Genomic DNA, 16,977 nt, shown 5'->3' on the forward strand with positions numbered 1-16,977 from the left:
ACCAGTGGTACACTCTCTGAAACTGCGATACTGGTCTGGAACCAGTAGTAGGAGTGGTACCTACTATGACACTGACTTTGGGTCGGTTGAGACTGGTCTGGGACCAGTGGTACACACTCTGAGTCTGACTTCGGGTCTGTGGAGAATGGTATGAGACATTCTCGATCAATTCTTCTTCTTCATAGTTCAGCAGAGCAGAGCTAGCAGAGCCAGCAGCGCTGAGCAGAGCAGAGCAGAGCCAACAGAGCTGAGCAGAGCAGAGCAAAGCCAGCAGAGCTGAGCAGAACCAGCAGAGCTGAGCAGAGCCAGCAGAGCTAGGCAGAGTAGTGCAAGGCACTAATGGCAGAGATAGTATAGTCGTACATATGGATCAACGGATGGAGTTCTCCCTAGTTGAGAGGGAGTGTTAAATTGGCAACTAGGGACAAACTCCATGTGGGTCGGCTTATTTATGGCAGCTGATATTTTTATTGGATCCCTCTCGTCGAGAGGTGTAGGATTGATCCAAAGATCATCCGATTCCGATAAGTATTTATGGAGATATGAATTTATTTTGTTTATGTAATTATTATCAAGCCGGCGAGCTCTTATGTAGGCTCTAGAAGCCCAACCGACGTGTCTATTCATCATCCTCGTTTTAGTATAAATAGATGAGTATTTGATGTCATTTGAACATGTATTCTTGAGTGATCTCCTCCTCTCTACGTCTTGGGTTTTTGGAGAAGGAGTGAGACACCAAGATTAACATGCTTATACGTGGATGATGCCCTAGCTATATACGCAACAATCTGTTACATGCACAGCATGCCCTATACTCTACACGCAGACATACAACACAGCTAATATGGATCTATTCGCAGCTATGAAGCCAGCGTAATGAAGCAAAGGATCAGAGTCATATAATATAGATCTATACGCAGCTATGAAGCCAGCGTAATGAAATAAAAGGAACATAGTCATATAATATGGAGACAGTGATACGTGGACAACCCTATCAATATACGCAGTTCATAATTGATGAAATACATGGACATTTCACGCTGTAGCATGCTCTCATGGGAATGACTTACACGCAGTCCATACAACGCACTCATGTGAAACGCTGGACACTAACCACGTAGTCCATACAACGCACAACACTTACACACAGTCCATACAATGCACAGTAATGGTTATATATATACGCTGGACTGTACGTGCGATGAGCAGTAATATACGCTGCTGTACATAGGCACAGTAATGGTTATATATATACGCTGGACTGTACGTGCGATGAGTAGTAATATATGCTGCTGTACATAGGTTAGATATATACGCTTCAATATGGAACACTGATATATACAAGTCATATTCATTATGGGAAGCTGTCATATTGATGATGTATGGAACGCAAATGTATACAAGTTAAGGCATCACATAAATGAACACAGTCAAGGCAACAAGGTAAGGAACACGCTGTATGAAACTCTGTCATATAGACCGTTGCATATATAACGCTGTCATAGGCAACAGCATTACATGTGATTTGGGCAGCATGATGCAAGAGATCATGAACAGCATGATGGGCAGCATAATGGGCAGCATGATGGGTAGCATAATGGGCAGCATTATGAGCAGCATGATGGGTAGCATAAGTGCATGATGACATGGAGCATGGACAGCATCATGATGAATTCATGGGCAGCATGATCAATGAGATCATGGACATGGGCAACATGATAATCATGATTAGTGCAGCATGATGCAGTATGCAGTGGTGCAACTTGAGAACCTGATGTAGGATGATGATAGGTGAAGGAGTCACCTTGGAGGATCAGTTGAAGCAAAATGTCTTAACTGATCTCATCGTTATAGGAGATGATCTATGCTCAGATCTAGACAAGTCAAAGTGTTGACTTCTGTTGTCAATGTACTCTCTCTCTCTTTCTTTGCTGAACTTTGAAGATAAAAGAAGAATTGATCAAGGGTTTCCCCACACATTGTGGGGTTTGTCCCTGGCTTGCGCCATATCTTGTGTCCTCTTGTCTTGGCTTGTCTTCTGCGTATTATATTTATGCTCTATTTGCAGTTTATCATAATGCTGATGTGATTGCTAACTGTGAAAATTTAAATAAATTGCTCTAGCATAGAACATACCTAAACTTAACATTAGGGTAAGTATACACTAGAGATTTTGAAGAGGTTTCATATGGAGGATTGCAAACCTATATCATGCTCATGATCACTAATTTAAAGAAGGTGACGACTTGAGATTCAAAGTTGGTAGACCTTATGTTGTATAGGCAGTAGATAGATTCTTTGATGTTTTTGGTCAATAGTAGACCAGCTATATGTTTTGCAATGAACGCCTTGAGCTATTGCATCATGGAGCTAGGGCACAAGCATTAGCTAGCAACAAAACATGTGCTCAAGGGACCTGAGGGGCACAATGGAGCACGGTGTCAGATATTACAAAGATGGTGAAGTGAAGTTGCAAGGGTATATAGACTTAGATTTGGGGAGCAATGTGGTAGATTGGATGAGCACCTTAGGGTGCTTTTGTAGGTTGGGTTCAACAATGATATTCTAGGTTAGTGGGAAGTAGACTTCTATGGCACTTGGCTTACAATGCTAATTGTAAGGCCATTTAGCTTTGCAAGTTACTTGTTGGATTGTTTGATTAGGAGTTGGATCCCATGGTAATTTATTGTGATAATCAGAGTTGCATCAAACTCTCATAATCCGATGCTTCATGATAGGTTCAAGCATATAGATCAAATGGCATTTCATATGAGTAGGATTCAGAAGGGAGCAATAAAGCTCCAATATATTCCCACTAACCAACTTGTAGTTGATATTCTCACAAAGCCCTTAGCTAAAGTAAGGTTTGAAGCATTCATATCCAATCTTGGATTAGTGCAAAATCCCATCCTCACCAGGAGGCAATGTTCTCAAATATAGCTTAGATAAAAACTTTCACATAGGTTCAGTGTGAGCATATTGGAAGTGGTTCGAGATATTTTGAAGAGTAACTCTATTTTGTAAATCACTTTAGGAAAAACTTTGAAGTGAAAAGTTTTATATCTAGTTGTCGAGTCTAATAAAATGTATTTCTAGGTTTTTTTGTAGGATCCACTATACCCATTCATTGTGTCAACATTTCAAATCTAGAATTAGATCCATCATTGGAACAATAAGTCAATTAGAGAAGTGGGCAACAAAGCGATATTAACATAGAAAAAGCAAAGATGAGCCCTAGAAACTAAATATGTTGGTCACACAAAAAATATTAGGATGTAATACCCCAGATATCGCTATGTGTTGGGGGTATGACCGTGCTTGAACAAATTGGCAACAAGTGTTTTGGTTTGGTTACCCATGCACGATTTTGGGGTGTCCTTGCACGACATCTTGGCGAAATGAGATGGTGACATGAGTTGGGTGCCATGGCCAACTTGCAAGGTGGTATCGCATGGCATGGGTACACCGAGAAGTGCGGTCATTCCTTGCACGAGATCGTGTAGAGTGGAATGCAAAATTTGGAGTTCTACCATCATGCGACGATGAGGGACTGATCGAGACGACATGAGATAACTAGCATGGTTGAGTAGGTTGATGGGACGACGCCTCCATACTTGGCACGAGCTTGGGATATGTCAGCAAAGTGGACTGCAACAATTGGGTGAGAGCGCATGCCAAACGAGTTGAATGAGTCGAATGGGTGCACAAACGTACAGTTGGAACAAATGAGTTTACTAGGCATGCACACACTTGCAGAATGAGTTGAGATGAGTTGGTCGAGCATGCAAGCGCAAGGGTGAGACAAAACGGAAAGGTTGGTTGGGCATGACGAGAGGACTAGGTTGAGTTGTTTGAGTTGTGGATTGGGCATGTGGAGGTGAGATGATGCATCGACCCAATGGAATGAAGGACAGTACGAGAAGTTGAAACATTGGCCAAATGAAGAGTCACGTCCTCGTCTAGTGACATATCAGTTGGGTGAGCCATAATCAAGGCATATTAATACACAAATGGACTTGGAACGAATGGGAAAGCCAAGTTCAATGAACAAGCAAGCAAGAGTGTTTAGTGATAAAGTTCAATGGGACAACGAAATGAAAACTCAGTGATCAGGGTAGATGGGAGTTAGCACAACTGTGGTCGTGTTCTGCCAGATAGGTGGATGTTCGAGTCAGGTGACTTGCGACTTGTTTTGTGCGGCGTGTCTCTCCATACACAGCGTAGAGTTGGGCAACACACACCAAATTTTGGTGTTTGGAAAAGTGCCTGAAATTGGTGTTTGCCAAACTTGTGATACGCTAGTCGAATTTTGGTGTTTGGCAGAGAGGGTTGAATTTTGGTGTTAGGTGCTAAGTGGGACAAATTTGGTGTTGGACTAATGGATAGGAAATTTGAGGTTCGAGGACTCAGATTTTGGAGTTCAGGGTTAAACATAATTTGGTGTTCTAGGGTGGACCAATTTTGGGGTTCAGATTGGTGTTGGCCAGGGAAGGCCTTTGTTTTATATTTTGGCACGGATTACCATTTATATAAGCCAGTGGGTTATGATTATATTCTTTGTCATTATTATACATCTTTTGAGTATTAGGCTAGTGAGCCACCCACTTCATATTGAGTTGTGTACTTATATCTTTATGTGATGCATGATACAAGATGAGTGCAAATCATACATGTGATAATTTGTTTAAGTGACTTGTATATTCCTCACATAATTAATTGAAAGAAGAGTAGCTGTAGTCCAAGTTTAAGTAATTTTGTGTTGGGCAAACTTGTGGAATGAGAAAATGTTGTTTACGCATGCCTTGGGAGTTTATAGTGCGCATTGAATCTTGTAGGTCTCCTTGGGGTTGTGACAAGGAGTCACTTGACCCACATGTTCGCTCGTTTGCTGGGACATGACCACGGTCGTGCCAACTCTTGTCTACTCTCATCGCTAAGTTTTGGTTTAGTTGTCCCACCAAACTCTGTCATCGAATGTGCTTGCTTGCTTGTTTGTCAACTATGCTTTCCCATTCGTTCCAAGTCCACTTGTGTACTAATATTCCTTGGTCAGGCCTCACCCAACCAATATGTTGCACGGTTGGGGTGTGACTCGTCACTTGGCTAACATTTCAACTTCTTGAACCATCATTTCTTTTGTCATGTTAACACATTGTCTCACATTCGCATGCCCAATCCACGACACGATCGACTCAACCTGCTCATCTCATCATGCTCGATCGACCTATTTGGATTCTCTCTCCCTCGCTTAGTCTCATTCGTTCCAATCGTGTGTTCGTGTGCTTGGATGACTAGTTAGTATCATTTGGCATGCGCTATTGCCTGATAGAAAAATAACAAGCAAGCAATTAATGCAAAAAAGGACAAAAAAGAAAATTACAAGTAAAAAATTTAATAGTTAATGTACAAAACTATTTTATTTGACACAAATGAGAAGATATCTTATTAAGTCTGCACCCGGTCACAACAAATACATGGGGAATTCAATACATTGCCATTTTTTCTATGGGATCTTCCATTGAGATAATGACTAAATTCATAGGAGTCAAATCCCAGTGTTTTCTGCAGGTACTACAACTGAGTCCTTCTACATGTTTACAAGAGTAAATTCTTATATATTGTCAGCATAGGAGAATGCAAAAATAGAAAATTGAGCTATTTGGGAGGCTTTTGGAGTAGAGAATCCACACGATGTTGGGATCCTAAAGCCAAGTTAGAATCCATTTTGCGTTCTCGCTTTTCCTTATTGGATTTCCTGCCTCTTTTAAGAGGTGGTTCCACTACATTCGAGGAGAAAGATTTATCAACATTCTCCCATGCATGATTTTGCATGAGCTGCTTTGATTGCCATAACTTCCTCGTAAAGCTTTGGGGAAGACCACTTCATCTCCGCAAGAGTGGAGGGTGTCAATTCTAATGCTCTTTTCTCAAAAGATGACTTTGGACTAGGAGGGTCAACTCGTGATGGGGCTTGCTCTTCATTTTCCACCGGTTCTTCTGTATTTCCTTGATCCTTGATTGGGGATTCATCCATAGGGGTATCTTCTTCTTATTCTAGATCTTGAAGAGCCTCAAAAGAGTTTTTGTTGAAGGAAGGTTCTGGTATTGGATCTACTTCAATAGGTTTTTTTGGGGCTACAACCTTGTTTTGTTGGTTCCTTCTTTGCTTTTGTGCTGGTTGAAAACTCGACTCTTGCGAAACAAGGGCTTAGGCCTGCTCATCATTTTTTAGCTGGGGGCAATTTTTGGCAAAGTTCACATGAGCATGACAATCAATGCATTTGAAAGGAATCTGCTCATAGTCCAATTCTTGGATATGGCTCCATTCTCCAAGATTTATTTTTAGGGCCTTCGGTAAACCTTCATTGAGGTTTACCTCAATATAGATGCACGGGCACAAGAAAATTGACCTCCTTTTGGTTCTTCTTTATCCAGATAACGACCCAACTTGTTCCCAATGTCTTTTAGTGCATCAAGCCCCCAAAGATGAAGAGGGAGGTGTGGCAACCTAACCCACACCGAAACGGTTGTGATCTCAGAATTTGAATTGAAATCAAGAGTCCATGGAGTGATAAAGAGGCCTCTAGACCCCATGAAATACAAACCTGATATGAAAATCAAATCTCTTTCCATTTTATTGAGAAACAAAAAGACATAGAAGCCCCTTCCAACTGCAAAGAAAGTTACCTGACCTTGAAGCTTGGGGGCTTATTGTTCTGCCATCCATGTTTCAATAGCTTTTGGATTTGGCCACAAGCCCATAAACTTGCTGACTAATGTTTTTTTTTTTTTTGATTGTTTTCTCTTCTGAGAGAGCTAAGGTTCTCTTGCATGGATCTGAAGGGGAGAGTTCTACCATAGGGATTGCAACTAATTTCTTCCCATTTTTTTCTTTTTTTGGGGTGGGGGGGGGTGGTGGAGAAGTCCCTCAAGGTTTTTGAGCCTGCACTAGGGATTTGAATGCAACTTCTTCCTTCATGGCACGTTGAATAGAGATGCTATGCAAACGCACCCACAAAGAGCTTGAAGCTACGAGTTCGAGCACGCACTTCTCAACGATCCATTGCAGCAACGGAAATGGCTGAAACTTTTGCAAATCTGAGGGGAAACAATGGAGCACACAGTGACAAAAATCCACACGATGTACCAAATTGATAGTGAAACTTGCAAAGCGGGCTCACAATGCCCTAGATCTGCAAAAAAAACCCAAAGACGGCTAGGGAAACTCTATCTACCAGTGGCCATAGTTCTGAGAGCTTCGATTCATTTTCCTCAGTTAATGTACAAAACTACTAATAGTAAAATTAATTAGTATTGATATTAATTACAAACATTAAAAATTTATATTTGTAACCATTACTATTAATACTAATATTATTATTAGCCCCAAGGGTTAGCTTAACTGGTCGAGTTCCCGTAACCTCGCCGATTGGGAGGTCATAGGGTCAATTCTCCTCAATGCCCTTGCGATTAGGCCTTGCTAGTTTGGCTAGCGGGATTTGATTCCCTTTGGGGTTGATTTGCCTGGATTTTCCCATGGATGTAGCGGCTACGTAGTGTCTGTGAACCACCATAAAAAAATAAATAATAAAAAAATAAAATAAAAATAATAAAAATAATAACAATAATAATAATATTATTATTAATAGTTAATATTAACAACACCTAGGACAAAAAAATAAGATAAAAAACTCTTGAATTAATGATGATATTATTATTAATATTAAAGATTAATCTTAAAAAGCTAGGAACATATTAATAGTTGTTCAGGAATAGTAGTTATTAATATTATTATAAATATTAATAGAAATAAATGAAATATATTATTTATTCCATTTATTTCTATTAATATTAGTAACTACTATTGTTGAACAATTATTAATATAGTCTTCCTAGCTTTTTAAGATTAATCTTTAATATTAATAATAATATCATTATTAATTCTAGTGTTTTTTATCTTATTTTTTTTCCTTGGTGTGTTGTTAATATATATAGATATATATATATATATATATCTATTTTATCTTATTTTTTATCTTTGGTGTTGTTAATTTTAACTATTAATATTCATAATATATATATATATATATATATACCAAGGAAAATCCAAGCAGATCGATCCGAGGGGATCACATCCCAGTGACCAAATTGGTAGAGCCTAACCTTGACGACGTCTATGGGAATTGACCCTGTGACCTCCCATTGACGAGGTACTTAGCAACGAAAACTCTACCAATAGAGCTAACCCTCGGGGCTATATTAATATTATTAATAATACTAACAATAAATATTAATAAACATGAAGGAAATACAAGGATCAAATAATACTATCTAGTAATAGATGATTAGAGCTCAACAAATAAAGAAAAGGAAAGAAAGGAAAAAATAAAATCATTAATGATAGAAAAGACAAACAAGATAAAACAAAAAACAAGGAGAGCCTAAACTAAACAAATTATATTAATTTTTTTAATGTTGATTACTAATATTAGTAGTTATTAGTGTTGAAATTAATATTAATATTCATAAATAGTATTGATATTAATATCCTTATTAGCATTAATAATCGATAATGATAACCTTGAAGACCATAAAAATGGAAGATATTGATAGTTATAAGTCTTAAACATTGTTGATAATTGATTAATAATATTAATAACTTTTAATTTTAATATTCATATGAAAAACCATTAATAAATAATAATAAATAAAAAGATAGGAGAGAAATATAACAACAAACCAAATATATCAAAGAAATTGAAACAAGATAAACATATCTAGGAAAGATAACAATATTATCATAGAATCAAAATTAAAAAGATATAAATTACAAGAGAAATTCGAGAGAAAACCTACCTATTACTTCTCATTAAATTCCAAATCCATTTCTCCATTAAGGTAGTTGGGATGTTTAATTATATCCGTTGCTTCTTTGATTTGATGTTTGAAATAGTGATCTTCTTTTACCAAGCTTTCGGCGTCCTTCAAGCACACATGGTGCTTGGTCGTAAGGGAATGCTTTACTAACGTTGAGGTGCAGGTGCACTTATTCTTGATATCAACTCCATGCTTGTTAATTCTTACCTAAAATGAACACATAGTTTCTCCAGTGTAACATTTACCGCATTAATACTCAACTTTACAGACCCCTTTGCATTGAAGATGGTCAAGGGTGTCTTTAACGGATCTCATTTTCTGCTTAATGATTCCCAATGGTTTGAAAGAGGTTTTGTTCTCCTTCCTTCATATGACATTGGCAATCTTGTCGATGATTCCTTGAATGTGAGGTAGATGAGCTATCTTGCTTGAGTTATGGCTATTTATGGATTGGGGTTCACCTCTTGACCTTCCATGGTTCTTATTGCATTTTTGATGTCTTTATACCTATATTGTATGCTCTTGAAGACTGGTTATGTGATCCTTCTCTTGCTCAAAGTGTTCCTCATTAGAGATTCTGATAGCCCTCATGGCAAGGGTGTTGAGTACTTCGATCTTGAGTGGGGTGGTGACAGTCAAGAATGGGCTGCGACCATTTTCCTCTAATTCCATGGTGAACCTAATGTCCTCCAAGCATAGTTTTAAAAAACCCACCTATTTAACCAGATTTCCAACCAGTACCATATCGAACTGGATTCAATGAATCTGATTTGAAAAAAATATTTAAAGTAATAATTTTTTAATGCAAAAAAATAATATTAAGGTTTCAAACCATGATTCCAAACAATTAGAGACAATACACAAAGTTTGCTCATTTATATACCATATAAGGGTGAATATATCAAAATGACATTGAGTGCAATACATATCAACAACAAAATACATAAGCAATGTGGCTCTGAATGGCCTCTGGAGTCCAAGAATAGTGCTACGAGCTATGGGGCCACTGGCCTACTACAAATCACTGATCAACATGATCACTCATCATTGATCAAACTCATTATTGATTCACCACTACTAGAAATGGTATCATCAACAAGAGCTGCATAATCATCTGGTTGAAAGTCTTCAGACTCAGATTCCTCAACCTTATAATATGGTAGAAATTGGAGAAGCTTAACATGCCTAGCCAGTGATTTTGGTTTGAGTGAAGGGTTCATCTCCTCAACCTTGTAAATAATAATATGGTAGAAAAAGCTTAACATGCGTAACCGATTATTTTGATTTGAGTAAAGGGTACATTTTTGTTAGCTTAACAATCAATGCCACCAACATCAAGGCACATAAAGGGCTTCATGCTCTTGGCTAAATGCCAATCCCATACCCTCACACATTATAGAATTCAATGAAAATGTTGTAATCTTACCAATCTTAAAATCCTGAAAACTGAAGTCTATTGATTTTTTAGTGGGATATCAGATTCTACTTTTTCCATATGAAGTCTGATAAGGTTGGAACCACTCTCAAACAGCTTGAAACAATTAATGGTAATGTTAAAAATTTAAGTAAAAGTTGACATTTCCTTTATCAACTTTCCTTGATCTTTCCATTTTATAACATTACCATTGATTGGTAGCATTGCTAGGGTTGAGTTAGGCTTTTAAAGATAAAAGAAAGTTGATAAAGGGAATGTCAATAAAAAGGAAAGATAAAGGAAAGTTGATAAAGGAAATGTCAATAAAATGGAAAGATCAAGGAAAGTTGATAAAGGAAATGTCAATCAAATGGAAAGATCAAGGAAAGTTGACGAAGGAAATGTCAACTTTTACTTCAAAAACTTAACATTACCATTGATTGCTTGCATTGCTAGGGTTGAGTTAGGTTTTTTGTTTAGGTTTAAGGTTGTCGGGGAGGGCTGGTTTTATAGCCAAGGGGGCTGTTTTGGGAGGGAAAGAATGCTCGGTTTCCTCCAAATTCACCTGAAAAACACACCAACGGATGTCTTGGACTCCCCCCACACATATGATGTCTAACGTGTTGGTTTTTACCGTTATGGACCAAACTGGTACAAATTGGTCCTCCAACTGGTTTTTTCTACCAGTTCAATACACAACCCTCCCTGACTGACTGGTTTGACTGATTACTGGTTCAAACCGGCCGGTTTTTAAAACTATGCCTCCAAGAGACAATTAACTTGCTCGAAGGATTTGTTAAGTTCCTCCTGCCCATGGGGCCATATCACATCAGTGTCATCTATATATCTCTTCCATCTTGTTGGCTTTATGCGATATGCTTCCAAAGCTCTTCTGTCAGGCTTTTCCATAAAGAGATTTGCAACTATGGAAGAAATAGGGGATCCCGTTACTATACCACTGATTTGCTCATATAATTTTCCTTGAAAGCTAAATAACGTTTAGTGGAGGCATACTTCTAGCTGCTTTGCTATTTTAGGATCAATAATGTCCTTGACAATCTAAACCACTTGATTGAGGGGTATTTTACTGAACAGAGAAACAGCATTAAAACTGACAAGGATATCCCCAGGCTCTACTTTTGCGTTCTTAATAATTTGTAGAAGGTCACTGGAATCTTTATTGTAACACTTCAGTATTGCCTACCAAGGGACCTTGAATCTTCACTACATTTTCCGTGAGCCCATAAGGAGGAGAACTGATTGTATCAACAATTGGTTTGAGATAAATTGTATCTGTATGGATTTTTTGCAGACCATATATCCTTGGGGTTATCTCATGGCTAGGAAGCAATTGCTTTTTGGTTCTTTCATCTAATTCAGATCCTTTTATTACCTTTCCGACTTCCCATGTTATTCTCTCTATCAGGTTATTTGCCAACTTCGTATAACTATCACAAAATGTGAGGTGCTCAATCCTTTTAACCTTTTAATACTCATGGTTCATAATCACAGTAGCCCCACTTTTGTGAGCTTTCAAGAGAACTAAGTCTGTGTTGCTTCTAAGGTTAGCAAGTTCCTGGCATTCTTCCTTACCCATATTGCTCCTCAGAGGCTTCGCCCTTCTCAAGATCACCATGGAGCCCTGTCTAATACTTTCTTTTCCCTTATTGGCCAGAGTATAAGCTATATCCGTGCAGTTTCACAAATCGTACAACTGATCCGTACAGTCGCACAGAGTTGTACACCATATCTGTATAGTCGTATGAATCTGTACAGCAAACTGTAGTCTTCCTTGAGGATGTTTCTTCTCGATTTTTTGGGCAGATCTGTGTCTAAGGTGATTTTGATGAACCATGCAGCTGCTAGTTTGGCAGACTGGAGGTTTTGTTGCAAGCTTCGAATAACAAATGAAAAACTGATTTTGAAGGAGAATTTACCTATGTATGCATGGAATTTTTTATGCTTCCACTACTTACTTTTCCAGCTATCATGCGATTGAGTCCATAGTCTGAAATTGAATTCCATGTTAATTAAATTCAGAACTTTATTTGCCTATTGAGATCATGAGGACAACAGTGACCCAGGGCTGGAGATTTTTACAGCTTACATTTCATTTTCAAATAAATTAACTGATAGTAGAAGGAATGAACAGGAATAATCTTGAATTCAAATAATTTAGCCTAATGAAACAATACGAAAAAACAAAAGCTTTGTCACTTACCTGATGATTTCATTATTGATTGGATTTTTTGTGAGAAAGGCCTATTAACACTTACGTTTTTATAACAATGTGAGAAATTATATCTAATGTCTATTAAATCTCTGCTTAGTCCCAAGAAGATCCTGTGTTTTCATTGTGCAGTATTTTTTATGTTAGAAGTGGATTTTCAATGGGCCAAATTAATTCGATAATTTTCAAAAGTCTATATTTTTAAATGGAGAGCAAAGCTTTTGCACCAAAGCTAAACTTCAAAGTTTGAAAAGGGGCTGCAAGTTTAATATGTTAAAGCTTGAAAATGCCATGATACATATTGGGATAGTAAAAAAGTGTAACTTTTAAAGGTCACTGATATGTTAGAAAACGAAATCAATTTAAAGCTTGTTGGGGTGTCTAGAAAGTTAAATTTCAAGATGGCCCCGCAATGTATTGAGGGACTTAATAATATCAAATTTGAAAAAGTTCCGATGAGAATGCTCATCAAAGCCCTTGTAAACAACGAACTTTGAAATTCTGAAAAGTGTCAATGGGTTTGACAATCCTTTTGAAAGAATTTACCAGACTATTGTAAAATTTTAAACTCTGCAAAATGGTCAATAGAGTCGTGCTGAAATAAAACTTCGAACATCAAGAATGAGCCAATGGAGTTGGGCCAAAACAAAACTTCAAAGATAGAAAAGGTGCTGAAAATTTAATCATATTCTTTTCAAATGAACTTTTTAGTCATAACAAAACCTGAAAACTTCAAAAATCAAGGTCGAAACATTTTAAAAGATATTAAAGAAATTTGGGCAAAGATTGTAATTTTCTTAATTATGAGCCAATGAATTAGACATTTTCATAAATCATTGAATCATTCCAAAGAGATTTTATTTATTATAAGAATAAAGTATTGCATTATGAGCTCTCAGAATAAAAATTGGCACAAAAATAACGTCATTGATGGAGGAAAAATGATGTCTTATACAAAGATGGTGTTAATCCTGAACAAAGAAAAATTCCAAGCACTCCATAAGTAAATGATGAACGTGGAAACCATTTAACAAAATATGTTAACCAAGTTTAGGAATGGAGGGGTCCCCAAAAAAGAAGCAGTTGAGCTTATTTTCTGGGAAAGCTATTGAAGGATTAACACCATCTTAATCAGCTAGGGCACACTGCTGCTTAATCACTCGAGAAGAACACACTGTTTCAATGCATCTGACCCTTTGAAATTATGTATAATACAAGCATAAGATTCTGACATATCCTGCTGTGCATACTTTTAAGCAACACTGAACAGACTAAACTTAGTATAAGTCCTGGAAGATGAAAATAAATATATGACACCAAAGTTCAAACCCTAATACAATGTTACATGGGCATCTGTACCTGCACCTTAGGTACACCCTTTTTACTGGGATGCCATTTTGGGGACATCGGGTTTGTCCCGAGTGCAAACTAGCTATACCCGAAATGGGTGGGTTCATAGGGGGTATGTACCCATCCCTTATGCTTGCATCCCAGATTCCCATGCGTACCCGGTAAGGTGAGGGACACCAATGTATAACTTGGCATGGGACCAACATGCACAACATGAACTACTCCCTCCACCCCCTTTTCCCAATGGGCCCCACCGACACTTCTACCATCTGTTAAACCCTAAAAAAGAATAATGTTCACCATTAGATTCAGCATTTATTGGTGCTAGGCATTCGTTTGGTGTTGGGCATTGGTTCGGAGATGAAAACTCATAACAGCTGCTGATTTTGGGAGTGTTTCCATTGGATTCAAAACTGTAGCTATTGAACGGACATTCTTGTGGCATTGGAGAGGATTTCTTAGCTTATTTTGACTTAGCAGCATTTCAATGGGCTTGGGAAATTGTAACAGTGGTATTTCTTCGCCTATTTTACACACGGTAACGTTTGTTTGCACTTTGAAACATGAGAAGTCTGAAAGATAATGATTCATTAGATATTGAAATATGCAAATGGGCCATGTGAATTGTGATGTTATCATGTTATTGTTTTCATTGTTCAATCAGAATGTTTAGTTTAAAAATTGAAATTTTAATCATTAGTATATTTTTATATATTTGGGCAGTGTCCCCCATGTTCTAAAACCCTGCAATACCCTAAAATTGTGGGTTGCTTACCACTTTTATTGGGTATGTGTACCCACGTACTGGAAACTTGGCTTAACGTAGCTTCCTAGGATCATATTAACATTTGGCATGTGCATTATGATACTGCTGCTTCTTAGGGCTTCCAAATGTCAATCATAAGCATGTACTTATTCCATGCCTCTCTATTGCAATCCAGGTGTTAGGACTGAGAAGGTGCCAACTCCAGTTGCTGAGAAAGGAACGACCTCTTGTGCCTCCGGGCAAAAGAGGAAGCGAACTTCTTCTGAAGGAGAAAGTGACAGTGACCTGAAAGATCAATTGATTGCTGTTTTGGAAAGAAACAGCCGGGTGTTGAGTGCACATGTGGATGCACAGAATCTGAATTGCCAATTGGATAGAAATCAGAGAAGGGACCATGCAGATAGTTTGGTAGGAGTTTTGGGAAAGCTTGCTGATGCTTTGGGAAGAATAGCTGACAAACTATAGTAATTTTCTCAATCCCTTTAAATGATATACGCATGTTGTCAACATGTTCATCTGTTCTTACATGTGAAAGAAAAAGCTAGGGTTGTTTCCTTTAGTTGGGTCATGAAATGTTTTGACACCGTGCAGGTTAATTTATATGATGGGCCAATGGAGTAAAATCCTATGGGTATTTTATCACAATATCAACATTACAGATACCGGTGACCTTTGGGCTGAGAGTGCATTGTACAGTTTACATATGAGATTGATATAGAGTTCCAATATTTTTTCACCCTTTTAGCTGGATTGAAATATTCATTCCTTATTCTGAATTTATGTACAGTTATTAATTTATACTCTCATGTTGAGGGGAATATAGGTAAGCTTACCAAAAGTGGTTCGAGAGTAATATGGAAAAGACAATGTAATAATTCATTATATGAGACATGTACAGACTACAGAGTAAATGTTAGCCTTTGTTTGATGCTTTTGCTTCAAAACTTTTCGAATGGTTATTTTTCAAATTACCAATAATTCCCCAAGTTAATGTTACAGGCCAAGAAGCACAAGATTTTACATGCATTTGCGTTTCATTGTTTCTTGGAAATGCCTTCTACGACTACAAAACCCCATCTCCTCTTCTATGTATTGATATTATAAAAATGCTTCATGCTTTAGAGTGTTCATAGGTTTAAGTAGATGTCATGCAGACACTTGTCTCCCATTGATTTAGTGTCAAATCTAATTTGAAACCATAATAGTACGTATAACAGCACTTAAGAACATACTAAACCTATTGTGTTTGTAACTAGTCAACTTTGAATTCAATTTATGGCAATTTTTTTATACAAGTCTTTAATACATTTTGGTGATCTGATCTCTACCTTCATTGCCATTATTCATTTCAGGACATGAATGCAGACTAATTACTTGTACTCCACCATTAAGTTTTGGAGGCTGCTTTTGTCAGTTTTATTGGGATGATAATTGTTCCAAGTGCTTTTAGAGGTGGCTTTTTATCTCCATTGAAATTTGAAGCAAAGACCATTTCAAGCAATATTCATTACTGCATTGCGTACAGTGCCTTTTTTTCAGTCTATATGTCATCATCCTTGTGATGACCAGTCTCTTACCTAGGTGGAATCTCACGTGAAAACTTTTACCTTAAAACAGAATGAGGGTAATGTGTCAAATAAATTGCATGAAGTCACATAATAAGGAAAGCCTTAGAATATGCTTATCTATTTTTTATGGGGAGGATAAGCTTTTCCAAGAATTAGCTAGGCTAAGAGTTCCAAAAAAATATATCTGTAGAACTTATTGGAAGACAATACTAAGGTGCTTAGCAAAACTATTTCAAAGTAATCAAAATTGTAGCTTAAATCCATAAGAATATGCATTAAAGGGAGTGTTCTTAGTGGGTCTAGTATATAAGCAAAGGGTGATAATAGTGCCTGACTCTTTTGGCGACTGACGTAATTCTTTTGATTTCTTTTTCCACGCCATTGATTCATTTTCTGGTATTTTTATTGTGATTCATTTTTAGATTTATGGTTGTTAATGCCCCATAGTCTTTTTACCATTAACAGCAGTAGTATCAAACTTGCAATCCATTTTTCTGGAACATCTTTCTTGGATGGCTTGTTTTTTGCATATGTAGCTCACACTCCTTGGATTTTGGAAAATGGCATATTTGAGCAAGCAAGTTGCTGAAGAAACCATTGTCGGAATATTGCTTTGCACTTTCTTTAAATTTCTATTTGTTCAAATGGAATATACATCTGGATGGGAGTATTCATTTTGAGGTGCAGATTATTTTTTCCTTGGAAGAGATGCAAATAATCACCTTGTATGTATGCACAAAAGAAAGGTCGTACGTTAGGGCTATGAGTTGGA

At 37.4% G+C, this 16,977-nt stretch overlaps 1 protein-coding gene across 3 annotated transcripts in view; it reads left to right on the forward strand.

Moving 5' to 3' along the window:
* LOC149203546 (Homeodomain-like superfamily protein) overlaps window positions 1–16,581 on the forward strand; it is an 80,616-nt gene extending 64,035 nt beyond the window's left edge. The window contains exons 2-3 of one of the 3 annotated variants that reach the window (XM_089403494.1): window positions 14,813–15,101; window positions 15,990–16,581. In XM_089403494.1, coding sequence (XP_089259620.1) covers window positions 14,813–15,101; window position 15,990 — 290 coding nt within the window. In that variant the 3' untranslated portion in view covers window positions 15,991–16,581. Of the gene's footprint in view, window positions 1–14,812; window positions 15,102–15,228; window positions 15,664–15,989 lie in introns of those variants that run through there. The other 2 variants (XM_089403493.1, XM_089403495.1) reach the window with 2 other exon arrangements.
* Window positions 16,582–16,977: the final 396 nt, after the last annotated feature.

Source organism: Pinus tabuliformis, chromosome 2_1, assembly GCF_031772625.1.
Source record: "Pinus tabuliformis cultivar Carrire ecotype Pingquan chromosome 2_1, CPIR1, whole genome shotgun sequence".
NCBI classification, from domain to species: domain Eukaryota; kingdom Viridiplantae; phylum Streptophyta; class Pinopsida; order Pinales; family Pinaceae; genus Pinus; species Pinus tabuliformis.